The 19406-nt window shown below is 39.5% G+C and overlaps 1 protein-coding gene across 1 annotated transcript; it reads right to left on the reverse strand.

The window, feature by feature from the left end:
• Positions 13020 to 13427, reverse strand: LOC109949722. Its single transcript, XM_020565833.1, has one exon. It carries the CDS (start codon positions 13425 to 13427, stop codon positions 13020 to 13022), a length of 408 nt encoding a protein of 135 aa, XP_020421422.1.

Raw genomic sequence — 19406 nt, forward strand, 5'->3', positions numbered from 1 at the left:
CTCTCTACAATTTCATCTAGATTTATAACAAATTGTTATTTTTTGGATTTTTTATGGGTTTGTTTATAGAAATTCAATTGTGTAGGGTTTATTTATAATATTAGTATTAGAAATGGGTATATCACTAAATATCTCAACTTAAAATGATCCATTTTAATCCCTTAACTGAGATTTGATTACCCACTTTGCCTCCCGCCGTCAACTCCATCCAAAATTGTATTAACTTTAATGATGTGGTATGGGTGTTTTTGTAATTCTGTACATGTGGATCATTACTCACCAATTAAGTAAGTGACATGGCAAGTGGAGCCCATCTCCACATAAATTAAAATATTTAAAAATATTTAAAAAAAAAAAAATCATAAAATCATAAAAATTATCTTTAAAAAAAAAGGGAGACTTTGGAAAAGCCCAAAGGAGAGAGAAAATTTTTAAAAGAAGCCAAAATGGACAAAATTGCCCTTATTTATTTTTTGATTTCCTAAGGAATCCTTTACATTTGCATGTCTTTTGTTTGAAAGTTGAGAGGTTTTTCTGTCTTTTTTTAAAAAGCTTTGGCTTTTTCCAAAAGTGAAAGTTTTTTTATGGGTAAAACCTAAATTTACTAAAAAAAAAAGAACTAAATATTCTAATAATTAAAAACACTACCCAGCAGCTCCAATCCCTCCCACCCAGATCCCACCCGAAAAATCCTTATTGCCGCCCAAAAAATCCTTCACGAATGGCTCCACAATCACCGTCGGATTCGCCATCACCACCACCTTCCTCTTGAACTTGTCATGGAATTTGAGGCCGAGAAGGAGATGAAGATGAGGATTTGGATGACAAGGGCTTCGGAGAAGAGGAAGTAGGCGATGATGACGAGGGCGAGGGAGAGGAGGACGAGGTTGCCGGCTTCAATGGCGACGAGCATGAAGTAAGGGAAAGAGTTCAGGGAGATGAGGAGCGTGTCGCCGAGGTCGGCAGCGATCGACTCGTACGATGCCGTTTCGCTCGCCCGTTTCGCTCGCGTTGCAGGACGTGATCGACGGGAGGGTCTTGATTTAGTTCGTTCTCTTTGAGGATTTTTGTGCGCTTCTTAATTTCAAAAGACAAAAACCAAAATACATTTTTGTAACCATTTCAATTTTTACTGCAACTTATTTGAAGAATATAGAAATGCATTAAACAATAAATAAACAAACAGTTCCTAATTGATTGATTAACGAGTTGCTTATCTTGCATTGTTGAATTTGGTGAATACCAAGTTGGATCTCAGATTGCAAAGCCGCCGCCACCGTGGCTATGGAACTAGGAGAAAGTTAGTGAGATTTTGAGGGGTTGGCTTGATTCCGAAACAGAAACTGATGGAGAGAGAGAATGATGGAGAGAGTTGGAGAGAAGGAGAGGTCGGGATGGGGATGGGGATGGGGATGGGGATGGGGATGGGACGGCTGGGGATGAGCTCAGGGAAGGCTGCAATGGGGTGGGGGTGTACGATGCTCTGGATTTGTTTGTTTTTTAATTTTATTTTGTTTATATGTAGTTTTTAAATGTGGTTTTTTATGTTTTTATTTTTATTTTTAATTATTATAATATTTAATTATGTTTTTATCTATGTGGAGATAGGCTCCACTTGCCACGTCACCCACTTAATTGGTGAGTAATGATCCACATATACGAAATTACAAAAACACCACTGCCACGTCATCAAAGTTAACAGAGTTTTGAATAGAGTTGACAACAGGGAGAAATTATAGAGTGATACTGTATCACCACATCAGCTGGTGATACTCCCATTCAAAATCTGCCACATGTATTTTTTTAAAAAAATTAAAATATATTTTACAACTCAACTTTGGCTTACAACTTTACCCTTCAACTTTAATGACCCTAACCCTTCCCCACTCCGGCTTCCCTGTGCTATGCCCCTGCTATCGACGCTACACAACCCTCTTCCCTTCCCCCTCTCAGCCAACCACCCCGGCCTTCCCTACCCCTCCAATATTCCCACCTCCTCTCTCTTCCTCTCATTTTCGGTTAATAAAAAAAGCCAAAAATCTTAAAAATATGTGTATGTTATAAAATGAACTGGGATATGTGCGAATATTGAGCTGCACGTAAAGTAGATGAGACACAGTATTTAACGAGGTTCGGCTATGCCTACGTCCTCGGAGAGCAGCAGCAGTAACTTTTCACTATATCAAATAATAGGGCTACAACTTTGTGTTTACAATATGTATGACTCACTCAATTTTCTCTCTTGGAGAATTTCTCTCTTGCTCTCTTTCTTCTCAACTCACTCACCCTCATTCTTCCTTCTCTTCCTCTTCTATATGTGTAAACTTCTCTTGATGGAGGTATCTATTTATATGCCTAAGACATTGGTTGTTCACCTCACAATATAATTGGTAGACAACATCATTAATATTCTTCAATCAACAACATCATTAATATTCTTCAATCAACAACATCATTAATATTCTTCAATCAACAACATCATTAATATTCTTCAATCAACAACATCATTAATATTCTTCAATCAATTGGGTAGTGGTTTGGTTTGGTGGGTGTGTGGTTAGGTTTAGTGGATGTTAGTTGGCTATGTGGGCTTCACCTATTCTTCTTTACTTATTCTTCTTTACAACACTCCCCCTTGGAGACCACATGTCCCTAGATTGGTTGCCTCATTAAAACCTTGCTTGGAGAAAAACCCAGTGAGGTAGAAAACTGATGGAAAGAAGAAAAAAAGAGTACAGCAATCTGTATAGCATACTTCTGGATGCTCCCCCTGATTAATATCTCCCCCTGATGTCTTCATGACTATCTTTTGGAGTGAGAATCTTTCGGAGTGAGTGGAGGATATAGCCATTAATAATTCTCGTAGTTGAGTAAGTAAATATATTTCCAGTGAGCTATCTCTATGTAAATCATAGAAATTTTCAGAGTCCGCGTTTCTAACAAAACTTGGGCTATTTGTAAGTTCACTTGAAAGAATATGCCTGTACATGGTGTTATGCGGAGATAGCATCAAATATACCTCACATCATCCCAAAATGATGGTGATGGAGTTGAGCCCTATCTCAAAAATATGATGTCCGGTCCAATATACTTCCGGAAAATCATTAAAGTGTCCAACAGATAATCCTCATAAAAATGCTTCAATACTTTCTTAGTATAAGCAAGAATCTCGTTGGCATAATGCTCGATCCTTAAGTCGAGACAAATATTTCGTGAATTCTGCAGAAGCTTTAATGTGTTGCAATCACATTATAATCAATGTACTCACTGAGGTAATTTATGCATATTAATATTGAGTACAAATTTTGTGCTTCAAGCACATGTCCTTTAGGGACTTGTTTTATGCAATGTCAATCCTCTCAACGGATTTTGTTTAAAAGGGATTAAACTTTATGACACATTATATAGCTTTAACCCAGCTATTTATACATCTTTAGGGAATCGCTTCTGGCGATATGCTCTGTGCATTTAATAACCCTTAAAGATAATATGTTGGTCTCCGTAATTGTGTAATAAGGGGGGGCACAATTGAATCTGTAAATATGGAGAAAACCCAACATTCCTTGTTTCTGCCAGAAACAGTGTGTCATACAAAGTAGGTATATTCCCTTTTATTCCGAACACCCAAGTATAAATTCAGTATTAACAAATTTTGGGGTTCGTATTGTGGGTTTGTTCTTTCACGTTCATTCTCATCTATAATGGAATTACCTCATTCCATTTTGGCCAATAATATTGTCGACATTTAATAATTGAACGTGGTTCCAATCAACACAGCCCATTGATGATTTGAGTAGCTACTCCAAAACTAAAAATTGTCATTCATCAATTCATGATCCCACCATTCTCATTTGCATGCGCATGCATCAATTATAAGCATTTCTTTGCTTTTGGATACCCAAGCCACTTCATGGGGCTTTTATTATGTGAGAATGTGGATTATAACCTCCATTGGAGCGTTATTTAGCAGTAGGGCGTGGATAATCTCCATTTAGGGAGTTGGAACATTTAGAACCCATATATCTGTCATGCTGAAGGCATGCCACAGATTAATACATTCATGTCAATTAATTGCTGGGACCTTAACCCATATTATGGGACTTTAACCCATATAATTTGCTACGCATTAGGCGTGCACAATATCAATATTGATATGTCAAAGGATTGTCCTTTCGGGACTTCAATCCACATCATTTGCTACGCAACAGGCGTGCATCATATTGATCACTGCTATACCCATATTCTGTTCTTATGGGACTTTAATCTGTGCAGTGTATTATCAATGTATCCAACTTGCAATCTGAAAAATTTGCATTAATAATTCATGGATACATACAAGCCATTCTTTTGGAACAGACTTATCTCCCCATTTGGTTACCTTTGAAGATAAAATATCAAATAAGTATATAAGCATAAAATAACACAAGTATTGCTTACATCCTTAGGTGGGAGAAACTTTTCTAAAGTATCATTCAAGCTCGTATCGGCCCAGTAAATATAATGTAGCGCTTGATGATCTAGTTATATCCTGCAAGAGCAAAAATCACAACTCTTTTGCCTCTGTTAAAACAAATAAACCTCATAGTTAGGATCACTTCATGGATTCATTCTTCAGATGTTCATTCTAAAGAAATAAAATCTCTTATGAACAGAGAGTTATAAAAAAGAGAAAAAATCCAAAAATAATGTGATATTGATTGCATGAGAATGTAAGCAATCAAGGAAGGAAGCTGGTGGGAGCAGACAACAAGCTCAGCAATCAAGGAAGGAAGCTGGTGGGAGCAAACGACAAGCTCTCATTTCTTCTAGTTTAGAAGAACTTCCGGAGATTAGAGCATAAGGTTGCCTTCACAGTTCCCTGATGTGGTGGAAACGTGATCAGGGATAGTCTCGCTTCCTGAATGGATGATCAGAGATAGTCTTGCTTCTCGGGCATATTGAGTGCTCACTGATAAGAAAAATAAGTAGATATCGCATCACTAGGTATGGAGTAAACTGGATGTCTTCTGCAAAGAAAATTTCGTTAGTAACACATTTATACACAAATACAATGAATAGGTAGAACCGGTGAATTTCAAATTAACCATAGGAAAATTGCGAGATTCTAGGGATACTTTTGAAAAAGTAGCTCCGTGAAATCCGTAAAGCAAGATCGGCTTTTAAAGAAAATAATACTTTGAAAACGCCGAAAGTGCCGACAAACATTAATGGAGGCCACGTGAAGTTTTGGAATCTGGGAAAGAAAAAGATAATATGGGGATCTGAGATAATATTGGGATCCTGCAAACTGTTGCCATATTTCCTCCTATAGATATGGCCTTTGCAAAACTTGATTGGAGCAACTGCGTTTCAACTTGCTCCTTTCCTGTTATAATAATTGCGCACATTCTTAAAATTTGCACCTGTGGTTTTTTTTTACGTCTTTTCAAAATGACGGTTTGGAACCTTGTGCCTTATAGGTTCAAATAACCACATCGACTCTCCCAAATTTCATATTTCAACGTATGGGAGCCCGGAACTTTTGGCCTGGGATAAACACAAAACTTAGAATTTATTTGCCCTTTTCAAAATGGACATGAAATATGAATTGAGTAAAAGCCACGCTAATATCTCATATATTTGAATCCATGTGCTTCCGGCCCAGATATAACAAAATATGTGGGAAGCCTCAATTCATCGTTTTCTTATGCCAAAGAAATATGTGGTGTACCACAATTTGCAATAATACCTCAAGGATTGTCCATTTAACTGTTGGAACTTTAGGTTCTCAACACTGTTAGATTTTGAACTTCAGGCCAAAATCACATATTCTCATGGTATGGACATTCAATCCCCTTAGATTTTGAACTTCGGGCCAAAATCACATATTCTCATGGTAAGGACATTTTTACAATTTTCTGTATATATTTATGGACTTCAAGTCCTTACATAATTGTCCATATTTTGAGGAACTTATGGCATCTCATTTAATTGCTCATCCATGAGTTTAAGGAACTGCAGGTTCCCTTTTGAATGGTGATAGTTTACCCAAAATGGTAAATATTTATGCATACATCACTATTCATGTATACGGCACTATTCATGTGTACAGTACATTTGCCAGTACAGTTATCGTCCATGTGTACGGCATTATGAACCAATACGGTACTGTTACATCATTAAGGAACCCCAGGTCCTTATTTACATGTCAGGGATCAAGGACCCTCAAGTCCAATCACATGTTTACAAAAATAGTACCGGAGAGACTGCCAGCTCTCATATTAATATCATCATCAAGGATCTTCAAGTCCTGATGTAATTGTATGGTGAGGATCAAGGAACTTCTGGTCCTGATCTGCATACTGTAAAAACTCATCATACAACACATTTAATCCATATAATAAATTGCTGGTAAATAAATTACTGGTATGGACGATAAACCCGCACCATACATTTAAATAAAAGTAAAGACGTGGACGATAAACCCGCACCACCCTTTTAAATAAATGTAAATGTGCGGTAAATTAATTTCATAAATTAAATTGCTTGCTGTATGGACGTTAATCCCGCACCATACCTTAAATAAAATTAAATGTGCGGTAAATTAAATTCATAAAGTAAACGTGCGTGTATGGGCACTAATTCTGCTCCATACTTTTAAATGAAAGTAAATGCGTGGATGATAAACCCGCACCACCCTTTAAATAAATGTAACTGTGCGGTAAATTAAATTCATAAATTAAATTTCTTGCTGTATGGACGTTAATCCCGCACCATACTTTAAATTAAATTAAATGTGCGGTAAAGTAAATTGTGCTTGTATGGGCACTAATTCTGCTCCATACATTTAAATAAAAGTAAAGGCGTGGACGATAAACCCGCACCACCCTTTTAAATAAATACTGTTGTATGGGTAATAAACCTACACCATACAGTAAATATAATATATTATATTACTTTAAGTAAAAGTAAATTTGCGGTAAAGTAAAGGTAATTATTGGTGGGTTCTTATCAACACCACGATCAAATAACATAGTAGATAATATTATTATCGTTTGTGGAAGGCATCATGCTTGTCTCTCAAATCAAATGCTTTCCACCTGTAATCTGCACACAGTTGGTTTGCTCGTATATCTCTCTTGCAGACCACAGCTCCTCCACTACTTTTCTTCCTTACATCAACATAAGGGTTAGTAGTATAGATAATAGTGCAACACAAAAATTATACCTGAGAGCTTCTCGTGCTGATAACGTGTTGTAAAATAACTGAGATATGTGCGAATATTGAGCTGCATGTAAAGTAGATGAGACACAGTATTTAACGAGGTTCGGCTATGCCTACGTCCTCGGAGAGCAGCAGCAGTAACTTTTCACTATATGAAATAATAGGGCTACAACTTTGTGTTTACAATATGTATGACTCACTCAATTTTCTCTCTTGGAGAATTTCTCTCTTGCTCTCTTTCTTCTCAACTCACTCACCCTCATTCTTCCTTCTCTTCCTCTTCTATATGTGTAAACTTCTCTTGATGGAGGTATCTATTTATAGGCCTAAGACATTGATTGTTCACCTCACAATATAATTGGTAGACAACATCATTAATATTCTTCAATCAACAACATCATTAATATTCTTCAATCAACAACATCATTAATATTCTTCAATCAACAACATCATTAATATTCTTCAATCAATTGAGTAGTGGTTTGGTTTGGTGGGTGTGTGGTTAGGTTTAGTGGATGTTAGTTGGCTATGTGGGCTTCACCTATTCTTCTTTACTTATTCTTCTTTACAACAGTGCAAACCCATTAAACATGAAACCATAAATCTTATATAAATAAAAACCACTAGTGAAAGAAGGGAAGATTGACGTTATTGGCAACCAAGAATTAATTGTGTTATAGAGCAAGTCATTGGGGCGGGGCTTGATGAAGGAAATCCGCCAAAAATCTCCCCATTCTACATCAGATTCTTCTTCTTCCTCACCATCTTCATTATCAGCTTTCATTCAAGGTCTTTTTAAACGAGTAAGAAGTGAAATTTTCAGAGATTACCCATCTTCTTTAGCTTGAAGGGTATCTCCAAAGATAAAATGGTAGAGTTTGACTAGATTTTGTTTATGGGTTTTGAGTCATTTGACAATAGAAGTTCTCTAGATTCATTAACTATGAAGACAGTGAAGGCTGGGGTAGGTGGTGAGAGAGAAGGGAAGACGTGTGGTGTTGCAGATAGCAAGCATAGCGTAGGGAAGAAGACGGTGGATAGGGAAGACGGTGGGGAGGGGTTTGGGTGATTAAAGTTGAAGGGTAAAGTTGGAAGTCAAAGTCCAGTTGTAAAATATATTTTATTTATTTTTAAAAAAATACGCGTGGCAGATTTTGAGTGGGAGTATCACCAGCTGACGTGGTGATACAGTATCACTCTATAATTTCTCGACAACAGGGGGTAAAATGGATCACCAACCCCAGGTTAAGAAATGAAAGTGAGTCTTTTTAAGTTTTAGGGGGCATTAATGTAATTAAGCCTAATCTTTATCCCTATTTATATCCCCATCTGTATACCCCAAAGCCAGGAAGAAAAAAATATATATATCTATTTTGCTCTAGTGGAAGTGATAACAAATATCAAGCTCCCAGCAATAGAACCAAATTAGGGGTGTGAGACAATCTTCTATGATACAGTCACTAATGGATCCCATTCAACTAATTAAACGTTGACATGTATATTAATAAGTAAAAAATTATTTTTAAATCTCAATTCGGTACAAATTTCTAATGATTTGAGGTAGAATAGAATCCGTTTCTTTAATAGGGAATAAAATTATTTTGTTAATTATTTTATTCATATCCAATAATATTGAAAATATTATTATGCATGTCACAATGATCATGATAATAAAATAATGGGTAATTTTATTGGCACTCCATTATTTGCTCTTTACACTTCATACTAATTTTAAACATGAATAACCTATTTTACCTTTATACATAATACCGTTAAGGACAAAAAAATTTAAAATTAAAATTAAAATGGCTCACTACACTCCACATATATATTCCTGCAACCCTAGTTTAACTTTTTTCTCAAACTATCATGTTCCTAAACCCTAAACCCTAGATTTATACGTTTATATTGGTGAAAAAATATCTTGTATTTATTCATGAAGGGTGAGATTGAAGTTAGAGAGGCTTTGAATGAGGTACGAGTTTATTTTTTGGCGTTTTGCAAGTTTAATATTTCATAATGGTCGCTGGTTGCGTCCAGCACTTCAGTCCCGAATGTGATAGGTAAATTCGGTGGATGCCACCGAAATGTTGCACATTTTTCGATTGGGTTTGACCGGTCATGAACTTAATATTCGGTGGAGATCCACTGTAACATGGAACGTAGTTCAGTGGTTCACTACCAAACGTTTACCAGCGTTTCAGTGGCATCGAACCAAAATTTATTTATTTTTCAGTAATTTATTGCCGGCCACAAATTTAATGCAAGCTATTTTGATCTTACTCCCATTGAAGGAACAAAAACAAGGTGACGCCCCTATTGAAGGCAACAATGTTGGAACAGAATGTGTAATGGACTATAGTGATCAATTCACAACTTATTCGGTAATTATTTGTCTGAAATCCCTTTTAGTATCATTAATGTGGCATTAATGTTTCAAAGTTTATCTTTAAATAATATAAGTTTTATGTGTAAATATTCAATGGTAGATGTGCATGACTTAGATGGGCTCGTGCACAAGGAAAAATGAATAATATTGTCATTGTAATTAAAAGGTCTAATTATGGAGGTGTGGGAAAGAGGAGACCTCGTGTAATACTTGCTTGTGAGAGGTAAATTCAGTGTAATTGTGTGCGAGTCAGAAAGGTAAATTCAGTTTACTTATTGCATGTACATATATGGTTTACATAGTTAACATTGTAATTTTTTTGCAAACAGGTTAGAGACAGATGGGGTGGATGCTTTATTATGTGGTTGTGCCATTCGTCGAACCCACCAATTACCATGTGCACATGAAATTGCGGAGTATAGAGATCGTGGTATACCAATACCATTTGATGCCTTGCATTCACATTGGAGGAAATTAGATCTCATCAATTAGGAAACAGTAGTCATGGCACAACTTCACCAGGAAGGTCACAATTACAAAGATTCAATATGTGGTATGAACAACAATATGATTAAAAGAAGAGGCAAGTACTGGTAGAGCTAATGAACCCTGGTTCTACTGCGCTTACTGAACCAAAAGAAAAGTTGAAGACCAAAGGGAGACCGCGAAAAGTCGACACTTCTACTCGTCATTTGCCATATGCATTTGACATTGCTGAGGCCTCCATTGCTCCACCTAAAAATAAACCAAAGCAAAGCCTCACTGCCTCGCTAAAAATAAAACCGAAGAAAAGTACCACTGCAGTGCCAAAAGAAAAGAAACCTGGTTGCTTCTAATTCCATGTTGTCTAATCCAAAAAACATTAAGGTAAGTACTACAAATGTTGTATTTTACAATGTGTTATTACCATATAACTAACATATTGTTTTATTTTCAGCTCTATAAGCCTCACTAAAACCATTCAGCGTTCGATACATATATGCATATAGATAAATTTCTTGAGGGTATTAGGAAATGTATTACTCACCAGATTGAAGTTCTTTCGAATGGTAACTGTGGATATAGAACCATAGCTATGGCAATGAGATTTGGTCATAATAAATGGCATAGAGTATGCAAGGATTTGTTGTAGCAACTACATGATATGTCTTATGTTTTTAAGAAAGCATTCCGATAAGAACACCTAATAAGTTGCTCTAATCCAGACCTCTGAATGTACCTTTTGAATATACTATTATTTGGATTACCCCACCAATTCCACTCACGAAGAGTAGATGTCTTCGATATGCACCTAAGGGGCTCACGTTCCTAGTTAAAAATAAAAATACAAATTAAGGTTAATTATTATGAACTAGACTTATATTTTACCTTTTATTGTCATAGCAAAATGAATTACTTGGTTATTCCAAATTGCAGCTGCTATGTGAGTTTTAAAACTCGTAAGTAAAGATGGATCAATGGGACCTACTCGAGATAGCGAAGTAGGCTCGGCATGTACCTCAACATTACTATCCTGAGTAGTAGCTACATCTTCAACCTCTGCGTCAACATTACTATCATGAGCAGGAGCTACATCTTCAACCCCTGTAGTATCCTCAAAGTGATCTTGGGGAGTCGCTCTCTGTCTCCTCATTGAGGCCGTGGAACGCCGTCTATTAGGTCGGGATAATGAAGCCTCAGTAATACCTCTGTGAGTTCTCTTCATATATAAAAACAAACAATATTAAGTACACACTCAGTAATGTATTCGGTAGATGATCACTGAAAAACGAAAATAAATTCGATGGAACGTCACTGAAAAAATAACACATATTCGGTGGAGTACCACTGAAAAACACATTTGGTGGGAATCTCCTGAAACATAGAAACAAATTTGATGGACTGCCACCGAAACAAGGTAACAATTTTGGTGGTAACCTACCGAAAGTAAAATCAATTTTAGTACAACTCAGGTTCAAATTCAGTGGACTGCCACTGAAGCAATGTAACCATTTTGGTGGTAATCTACCGAAACTAAAATCCAATTTCATAAAACCAGGGTCGAACCATACACCCTCAACGTTGAAATCAAAAATCAAAATCAGACTTTGGCTTTTCAAAAGTGAAATCAAACGTAGGCTTAATCAACACTTATAAACATAAATATTGAAATCAAACTGTGGCTCTTCAAAGGATTTGTGAAAACTTGAAGATATGGGTCCGGGTTTGCAGAGATAGGATGTGCGATTGGGTTTGGTGGTTTGCAGAGATGGGTTCGGTGGTGAGCAGAGATGGGTGTGATGGCTCTGTTTCAGAGATGGGTTCAGGTTTGCAGAGATGGGTTATGCGATGGGGGTCGGTGGTTTGCAGAGATGGGGGTTTGGTGGTATGGAAAAGGGATGGGGTGTGTGGTGGAGGTTGTTGCAAATCTGATGGGGTGTGCAATGGGGTGTGTCTACAAGAGGAGAGAATTTTTGATGGGATGGGGCTTGATATCAAATGGGGTGGGGTTTAATATCAGAGTTTCGTCGGCAATCTCGGCTGGTTTGAACCGATTTGTCACCGTCGTAGCGCTGCCGCCTCCCCCGCCCAAACCCGATGAAACAGGTGAGGTTCCTTCCTCTTTTTACTTGCTCTAGCTGTCTATGAGATATGATTGAATCAATTTTGCATCTAGGAAATCGATTTTGAAACCTAGGTTTTGGCCGGATTTCAAAGTGAAATTCCAGTAGGTTGCTGTCCGAATTGGACCTCCCCGTAGTTGAATAAAGTGATCCTCACCTCAAGTAGTAGCTAAGGTAGGAAAGGTGAATTGCGGTGTGGAGTTTTTCCGTTGCCAGAAATTACTCTATACACCTACTCGCTACCGGCGCGTGTGATGGCACGTGGGCAAGGATGGTGAAGCCACATTTTGTTCTGTTGTAATCCTCACGTTGTCACGAGTGTGTAGGCGTTCTCGGATTTCAATTCAGATGTCGTCTGGCTATCGAACGGATTTGGCATATTGTGCGTTATCCGGGTTCGATATGTTCGGACCGTTGGATCGCTTCCAAAGTTTTATGTGTTAATCTAGGCACTCCTAGGATCGTGTAGGAATTCACGGATTATGAATCAGAGTGCCTGGCATGTCGGATGGTGACCATGCAAATACGTCTTTGTTGTTCTGGAGGAATGTTGCAAGCTCTACTTTTTCCTCCTGGATTAGGCGCGAGCCAATCTGCGCTTTTCTCTCTGGCTTGTCAAGATCAAGGGGTACTAGCTCGACGTCTTCCTCGGGCTTCCATCCTTCTTCAGGAGAGACCTCCGGACGGATTCCCTCCACTTGGTTCTGACTCTTTGATTGCTATTAAAGAGTAGTTATTCCATTTCCTTCCTGGTCTGCTCTGCCATTAGGAATGAGATCTCCTTTCTTCTTTGCTTGTTCTACTCCCTTTAGATCTGCCTGATTCATAGGGAGGAATTGTGTTTGCTTGCCTTTCTTAGCCCTTGAGCTGAGCATTTCCTCGCTATTGCCTGATTGCTGTTGATCTGGTCGATATCGCCCCCAAGGATTGGGTAGCAGATCTTTTGGTGTGTGGTAGAGGTGATGGCGTTGATTTTTCCGATCCATGGTCTGCCTAGAATGCCATTGTAGGGTGAGACTTCATCAATGACCATGAATGTTTGCGAGTTGATTACAGGTGGGGAGTAAACATTGAGATCTGTTGTGCCCACGGTAACCGTTGTTGTGCCATTGAAGCCAGTCAGCGACCTGGCTGATTTATTGATCTTTGTCTCTAAGCCTATCTGTTGGATGACTGCTAATTGTAGGATGTTGGCTGCACTGCCCTCATCTGCATGGATTCGGTCGACCATGGCCTGAGCGATTTGAATGCTGATGACAAGGGCGTCGTTGTGTGTAGATCAAGGTCAATTAAGTCTTTCTTTTAGAATCCGAGCACGGGATCGTCTTCTGCTAATGAGAGGCTAGTTGAGACTTGGAAGATCATAGTAGCCTGTTTGATCTTCCTCTTCTTTTCTTTATTGGTCAATCCAGACTCCTCGGAGTCGGCTAGAATTGTGTTAATCCTTATGACCTTCTGGGGTGGCTCCTTGGCGGTATCGCAGTCCTCAATCTGCTGGATGGCTTGCTTCGCAATGAACTCCGTACAGTGACTTTCTCTCACGAGTTCTTTGAGATACGCTTTCCAAGCAAAGCAATTATTCGTATTGTGCCCATGTGCCGCATGAAAGGCACAATATTTTCTGGTATCCCTCTTGTCCGGATCTCCTTTCAAGGGTGGCGGTCTTTTTACCCAAGGTTATCCTTCACTTGGGCTAAAATTTGATGTATGAGGATGGAGAACTTGGTGTAGTTCTCTTTCGATGTGGCATCTCTTTGTAGGTGTGACCTGCGTTTGTCTTTGTCCATGTTGCCAAGCCTGTCGCCTCTTTGTTTTGCTCGCTTGGTCGGCTGATCTTCCTGCTCAGTGGACTTCTTCGTGGCGATTCGATCGTCATCCCAGAGTGTGTAGCGTTCTGCGGTAGCGAAGACCTCTGCCAGATTCTAGCTAGGAATGATAGTCAGCTCGCAGTATAAGTCATGTTCTGTTGGAAGACCTTTCTTGAATGCAAAGGATGCGATTTGGTCATCGCACCCTATAATGTTAGCCTTTTCTGCTTTGAACCTCTTGCTGTAATCTTGAATGGATTTATCGGGCTTCTTGCATAGGTTGAACAGATGGTCAGAGTTCTTCTTGATCGTCTGATAAGAAGTGTATTTTTTAGTGAAGACGTAAGTAAGCTCCTTGAAACTGTTGATTGACCCGGATGACAGGGTATGTAACCAATCCTGAGCTGCTCCTTGTAAAGTCATTGCAAACAACTTGCACATTAGCGCGTCTTCGGCTTCGTTGAGGATCATAAGGCTCTTGAAATGCTTCAGATGGCTTTCGGGGTCGGAATCGCCTTTGAAGCATGTGAAAGAGGGCGTTGAGAATCGTTTCGGGGAAGCAGCCTGCTCGATTTTGGCGGTAAAAGGTGAGGAGTTTGCTCGGTCTACCTCAATGCATAGTGCATCTTCGAAATTTCAGCCAATCTTTAAGTCTCGAAGTCGATTATTCACATGCTTTTCAACGTCTTCTGCACACATGGCTCGTCAGTCACGTTGATGACCTTCGCGATTTAGACTATGCTGATTCACTTCCTCATTGGTTTGCGAGGGTCGACCTTCTTGGTTGCACTGCCTAGGCGGCGTGTTGGTGGACTGCACTTGCGAGGGATTTTCTGTAACTTGGCGACGAGAGTTGGTTCTTCGAGAGCGAGTAGCGGAGCGCCTTTCTTCACGGTCCTCATTATGATGATTGTCGAGTTGACCTCCCTGGGGGCCTAGCCTTTCGTGAATATTTCTGTGAGCGGGCAGCGGAGCGCCTTTTTTCCCAATCCTCGTCTCGATGGCCGTCAAGTTGACCTCCTTAGAAGCCTAGCCTTTCATGAACGTCTTCGTGCGGGCCTAGGCTAGCGTGGATGTCAGGTCTTAGGCCTAGCCTCTCGCGCACATTAGTCCTTAAATTCAATCTAGACGGGAGACTTCGTCTGGTCTGAGTGTGGCTTGCGGATGCTTGCGACATGTCGGCGAGCTGATCGTGTTGTTGTGCATTTTCTTGTCTGCTTACTCTTGCTCGACCTGCTTGATTCCCGCTGAACTGCCTATTGGCGCGTTCATTCATCCTTCTCTCTTCGCCCTGTTGTCCAAGGCCAAGGTTTTGAGCCAAGTTTATTTGGTTGAGGAGCTGTCTCATCAAATTGTTTTGGTCTTCCATTCTCTGAGTTAGCTGGTCAACTCTCAGATTAAGGTCTACTTGACTTCGTGGATCGGGAGGATAGAAATGTGTGGAGTCCAATTGCACACGGGCTAGGGTTTCATTGGATGTGTACGTGGGAGTGTGCTTCGAGCATGGAGGCAATAGAGGGAATGCTTGAAGTTGCTCCAAGATTGGGCCAAAGTCAGTGATGATAGTGAGCCCACCTTGATGCGAGGTTCCACCATGCTCAATGGCGGTGCTATGAAGGTGGCTAGATCCGACCACGGGGCCTTGAGATGGTACGAAGGCAACAAAGGCCGTTGCGGTGGTCCTCGTTGCGAGTCCGGCATGTGGCACAGTGGTTCCAGTCACACGGAGTGGCTGCTGAGGGTTCATGGTGGCGAGAGGTGGTGGAGCCGCCATGTCGATCGTGGGATCGTGGGAGGAGTAGCTTTGGGCCGTCACTGCTCCTCGTGTGCTTGCTTCCAACCATGGTTGTTTGGAAGGCTTCGGTGGATTGGAAAATAGGAGGAACAGATTCCTTGAGTACGCATTTTCCAAGCGCATGTTTGTGCAAATGTTTGTGCAAATAATCTCGTGGGAGAATATTCGCTTCTAGATCCCTCAACCTTCGACCTTCCTTCTCTCTCTTTCTCGTTTCATGTAAAAAAAGATTAGAGTAAATAGACCACACTCGGGGGGTGTTGGCCAAAGGCCCTCCGATGCCTAAGTTAGTTTGAGTGTTTGTGGGAAAACAATAGCTAAGCAAAGGGTACGGAGTTGTATATATGGTGTGAACCGGGCGGCCAGAGCCGTTTGGAGAAAATATGGAGAGTGGAGAGGAAAAGAGAGCTTCAGGTATTTTTCTTGAGTATTAGGAGTAGGTTTAGACGTGGGTTTTTTTGAAGTACCTTGAATGATGAATGAAGTCGTCTATTTATAAGAGCCTCTGGGCTAAGGTTTCGTAGAGAATATGCTGAATTTATTCTCTACCCAAGTTCGTAAGGATTGAGTCGGACTTGATAATATATGAATTAATGATATTATTTCTTTTCAAGAAGATAATATCTGAATTAAATGATATTATCTTCTCTTTATTATGATAAATCTGAATTAATGATATTATCTTATTAAATAAAGATAATATCATATTAATTAAGATATTTATTCTAATTAATTAATTAGCCAGATAAACTGGTTTAATTAATTAATTTAAGAGATAATCTTCTTTTCCACGTGGCGTGCTGTGATTGGAGACGAAAATATTTTCTCCCACAAGTGTTATGCAGGTTGAATTTTGTTGGGATTGTTCAATTTACAGGGGAGACTCTGTCAAATTTTGATAGAAAGTCTCACTTTCTAGTAAGTGAGCCCGGCATCGGGGTGATGTCAGTAAATAGACGAGATTCGTCCCGATTTTCGAGGAATTTCGGGGCGGGTCCTGTCATTGGAAGTCGAGTCATGCTTACAACTCGAAGAGAAGACATAGAATCCTTTTCTTTTGGAGTTCAAAGCCATGTTCACAAGATTCAACCGTTGGAAGGGGGTGATGCATGGGAGCTTTTCAGCATGAAAGCATTCTCAAGTGATCTGAAAAAATCTTGTTCACCTGAACTTCTGCCTTCAGCTCGGGAACTTGTGGAAAAGTGTGAAGGCCTACCACTCGCGATCGTAGCCTTAAGTGGTCTCATGTCTTCTAAGAAGTCACTTAAAGAGTGGAGCATAGTCTACAACAGCTTAAATTGGCATCTAACAAACAATTCTTTGTTACAACCTATGAAGATGCACATCTTGTTGTTTAGTTTTAATGATTTTCCATACCGATTGAGGCAATGCTTTCTGTATTGTTCCCTTTTTCCAGAAGGTCATGTGATCATAATGTCAAACAAAGTAGGGTAAATATTCAGTTATACTAAGATACGCTCATATTATTATTCTTCCTCAATATGGAGGTATTTATACAAGTACAAAGATGTGTTAACCCTAAATAAAATATGAAATATATCTAAATTATAATAGGAAGTAAATCTCTATTACAATAGGACTAAATAATAATTGGTAAGTAACCAAAATCCTAACTAAGTAAGGACTAGCCAACACTTCCCCTCAAGTTGGGCAAACATATTTCGCACACCCAACTTGACAAGCGAGTCATAGAACACCATACTTGAGAAGCAACAATTGTAGACAAGGTCTTTTCATCAACCACAAGAGCAAACCCTAAAAAATTAGGGCACATAGCAGAACATAGAAACCCTGTGAGCACGGCAATAGGTAAGGCAAAACACAGAAACCTTGTAAGCACAGCAATAGATAAGGCAGAACACATAAACCCTGTGAGCACGACAGTAGATAAGGCAGAATACAGAAATTCTGTGAGCACGGCAATAGGTAAGGCAGAACACAGAAACCCTATGAGCACGGTAGCAGATAAGGCAGAACACAGAAACCCTGTGAGCACGGCAGTAGATAAGGCAGAACACAGAAGCCCTGTGAGCACGACAATAGATAAGGCAGAACACAGAAGCCCTGTGAGCACGGTAGTAGATAAGGCAGAACACGGGCAAGGCCACAGCAACAACAACGACAATGACCACATCAACGGAAAACGAAGCAAGCAATGGCAACATCAACGGTGACAACATCGACCACAAAAAAAAACACACCAGCAAAGGCATGAGCAACAATACTGGCACCATAACAGGCAGAAGCAACAATACTGGTAACTAACAACAGTAGTACAAGGCACTGGCACCAGCAATAGCAATAAGGCAGAGACATAACAGGCATCATCAACAATAATCAACACTATTCCCAGCAAGAGTCATAATAGGCAAGAGCAATAACATTGTCCCTAACAAGAGACATAATAGAGATGAGCAACGGTACTGGCACCAGCAAAGAACATTGTAGTTAGTAACAATAACAATGACAAATACTTCCATTATTACACAGACAACTTATCTTCACTCCCCCTCTTCCCCTGAAGAGAATGGGCCGTTGGAACCATAAGAAAAGTGGCACTTAAGAAACAGAAGCTGACTGACGCTCAGATGTAGAAGAATCAGCCATGGCAAATAGGTAGCTGAATTGCAGCGGAATAGATGAGCAGCGGTGTCACTCCCCCTCAAATCCGACGATGTATGAGAGTTGAGATTTGGAGAAAGCAACACCAAAAAATAAAGTTACAGCACCCAAATAAAGTTGCATCTATTCCCCATCAAATCCGACACTGGTAAAGGGTCGAGATTTGAAAGAAGAGAAATTGAAATAATAGTAAAGATACTCAAACATGCCAGTCTCGTGGCAGAAACAAATGCAAGAGGGGAAGGTGGTAGCGTACGGTTGTCCCATGAAGAAAAAACTTCAAAAAAGGAGAATAGTAAGGGAGGAAACCCAGCAAATCATGAACAGAGACAAAGACAAAGATAAGGTGCTCAAACTGAGAAGCGGAAAGGCAACTCAAGAGAGCAGTCGAAGAAGACAAAGATCGGCAGAACAGTCAAAGGAAAGGCTCGATGAGCAGTGACGAGGCTCGCGGAGGAAAACAATGGCTTGGTGAGTGGTGACGAGGCTCATGGAGTAAAGAGACTTGTTATGAAGTTTCAAAGATAAAAAAGCTGAGACATGAAGAAAGACAATCTGGCACATAAAGATGAAAAAATAAAAATTGTGGAACAATAGCAAAGAAGCATGTGAAGGCTAAGTGCGGTGAAAACACATATGAGAGGATGAACAAAATATGGGGACTATACAACATGAAGACCCATGATGGGTTAGGAATGAGAAGTGCCAACGACTCTCAATTTGGCAGAGGTTATCACAGGTTAGGAACCTGGCTCTGATACCATGTCAAACAAAGTAGGGTACATATTCAGTTATGCTAAGATACGCTCATATTATTATTCTTCTCCAATATGGAGGTATTTATACAAGTACAAAGATGAGTTAACCCTAAATAAAATATGAAATATATCTAAATTATAATAGGAAGTAAATCTCTATTACAATAGGACTAAATAATAATTGGTAAGTAACCAAAATCCTAAGT

The sequence above is a fragment of the Prunus persica genome, chromosome G6 (genome assembly GCF_000346465.2).
Source record: "Prunus persica cultivar Lovell chromosome G6, Prunus_persica_NCBIv2, whole genome shotgun sequence".
NCBI classification, from domain to species: Eukaryota; Viridiplantae; Streptophyta; class Magnoliopsida; order Rosales; family Rosaceae; genus Prunus; species Prunus persica.

What these genes read in the sequence shown, in the direction of transcription:
- LOC109949722 (XM_020565833.1), bottom strand. Translation starts at nt 13,427, where the DNA reads ATGGTCGACCGAATCCATGCAGATGAGGGCAGTGCAGCCAACATCCTA.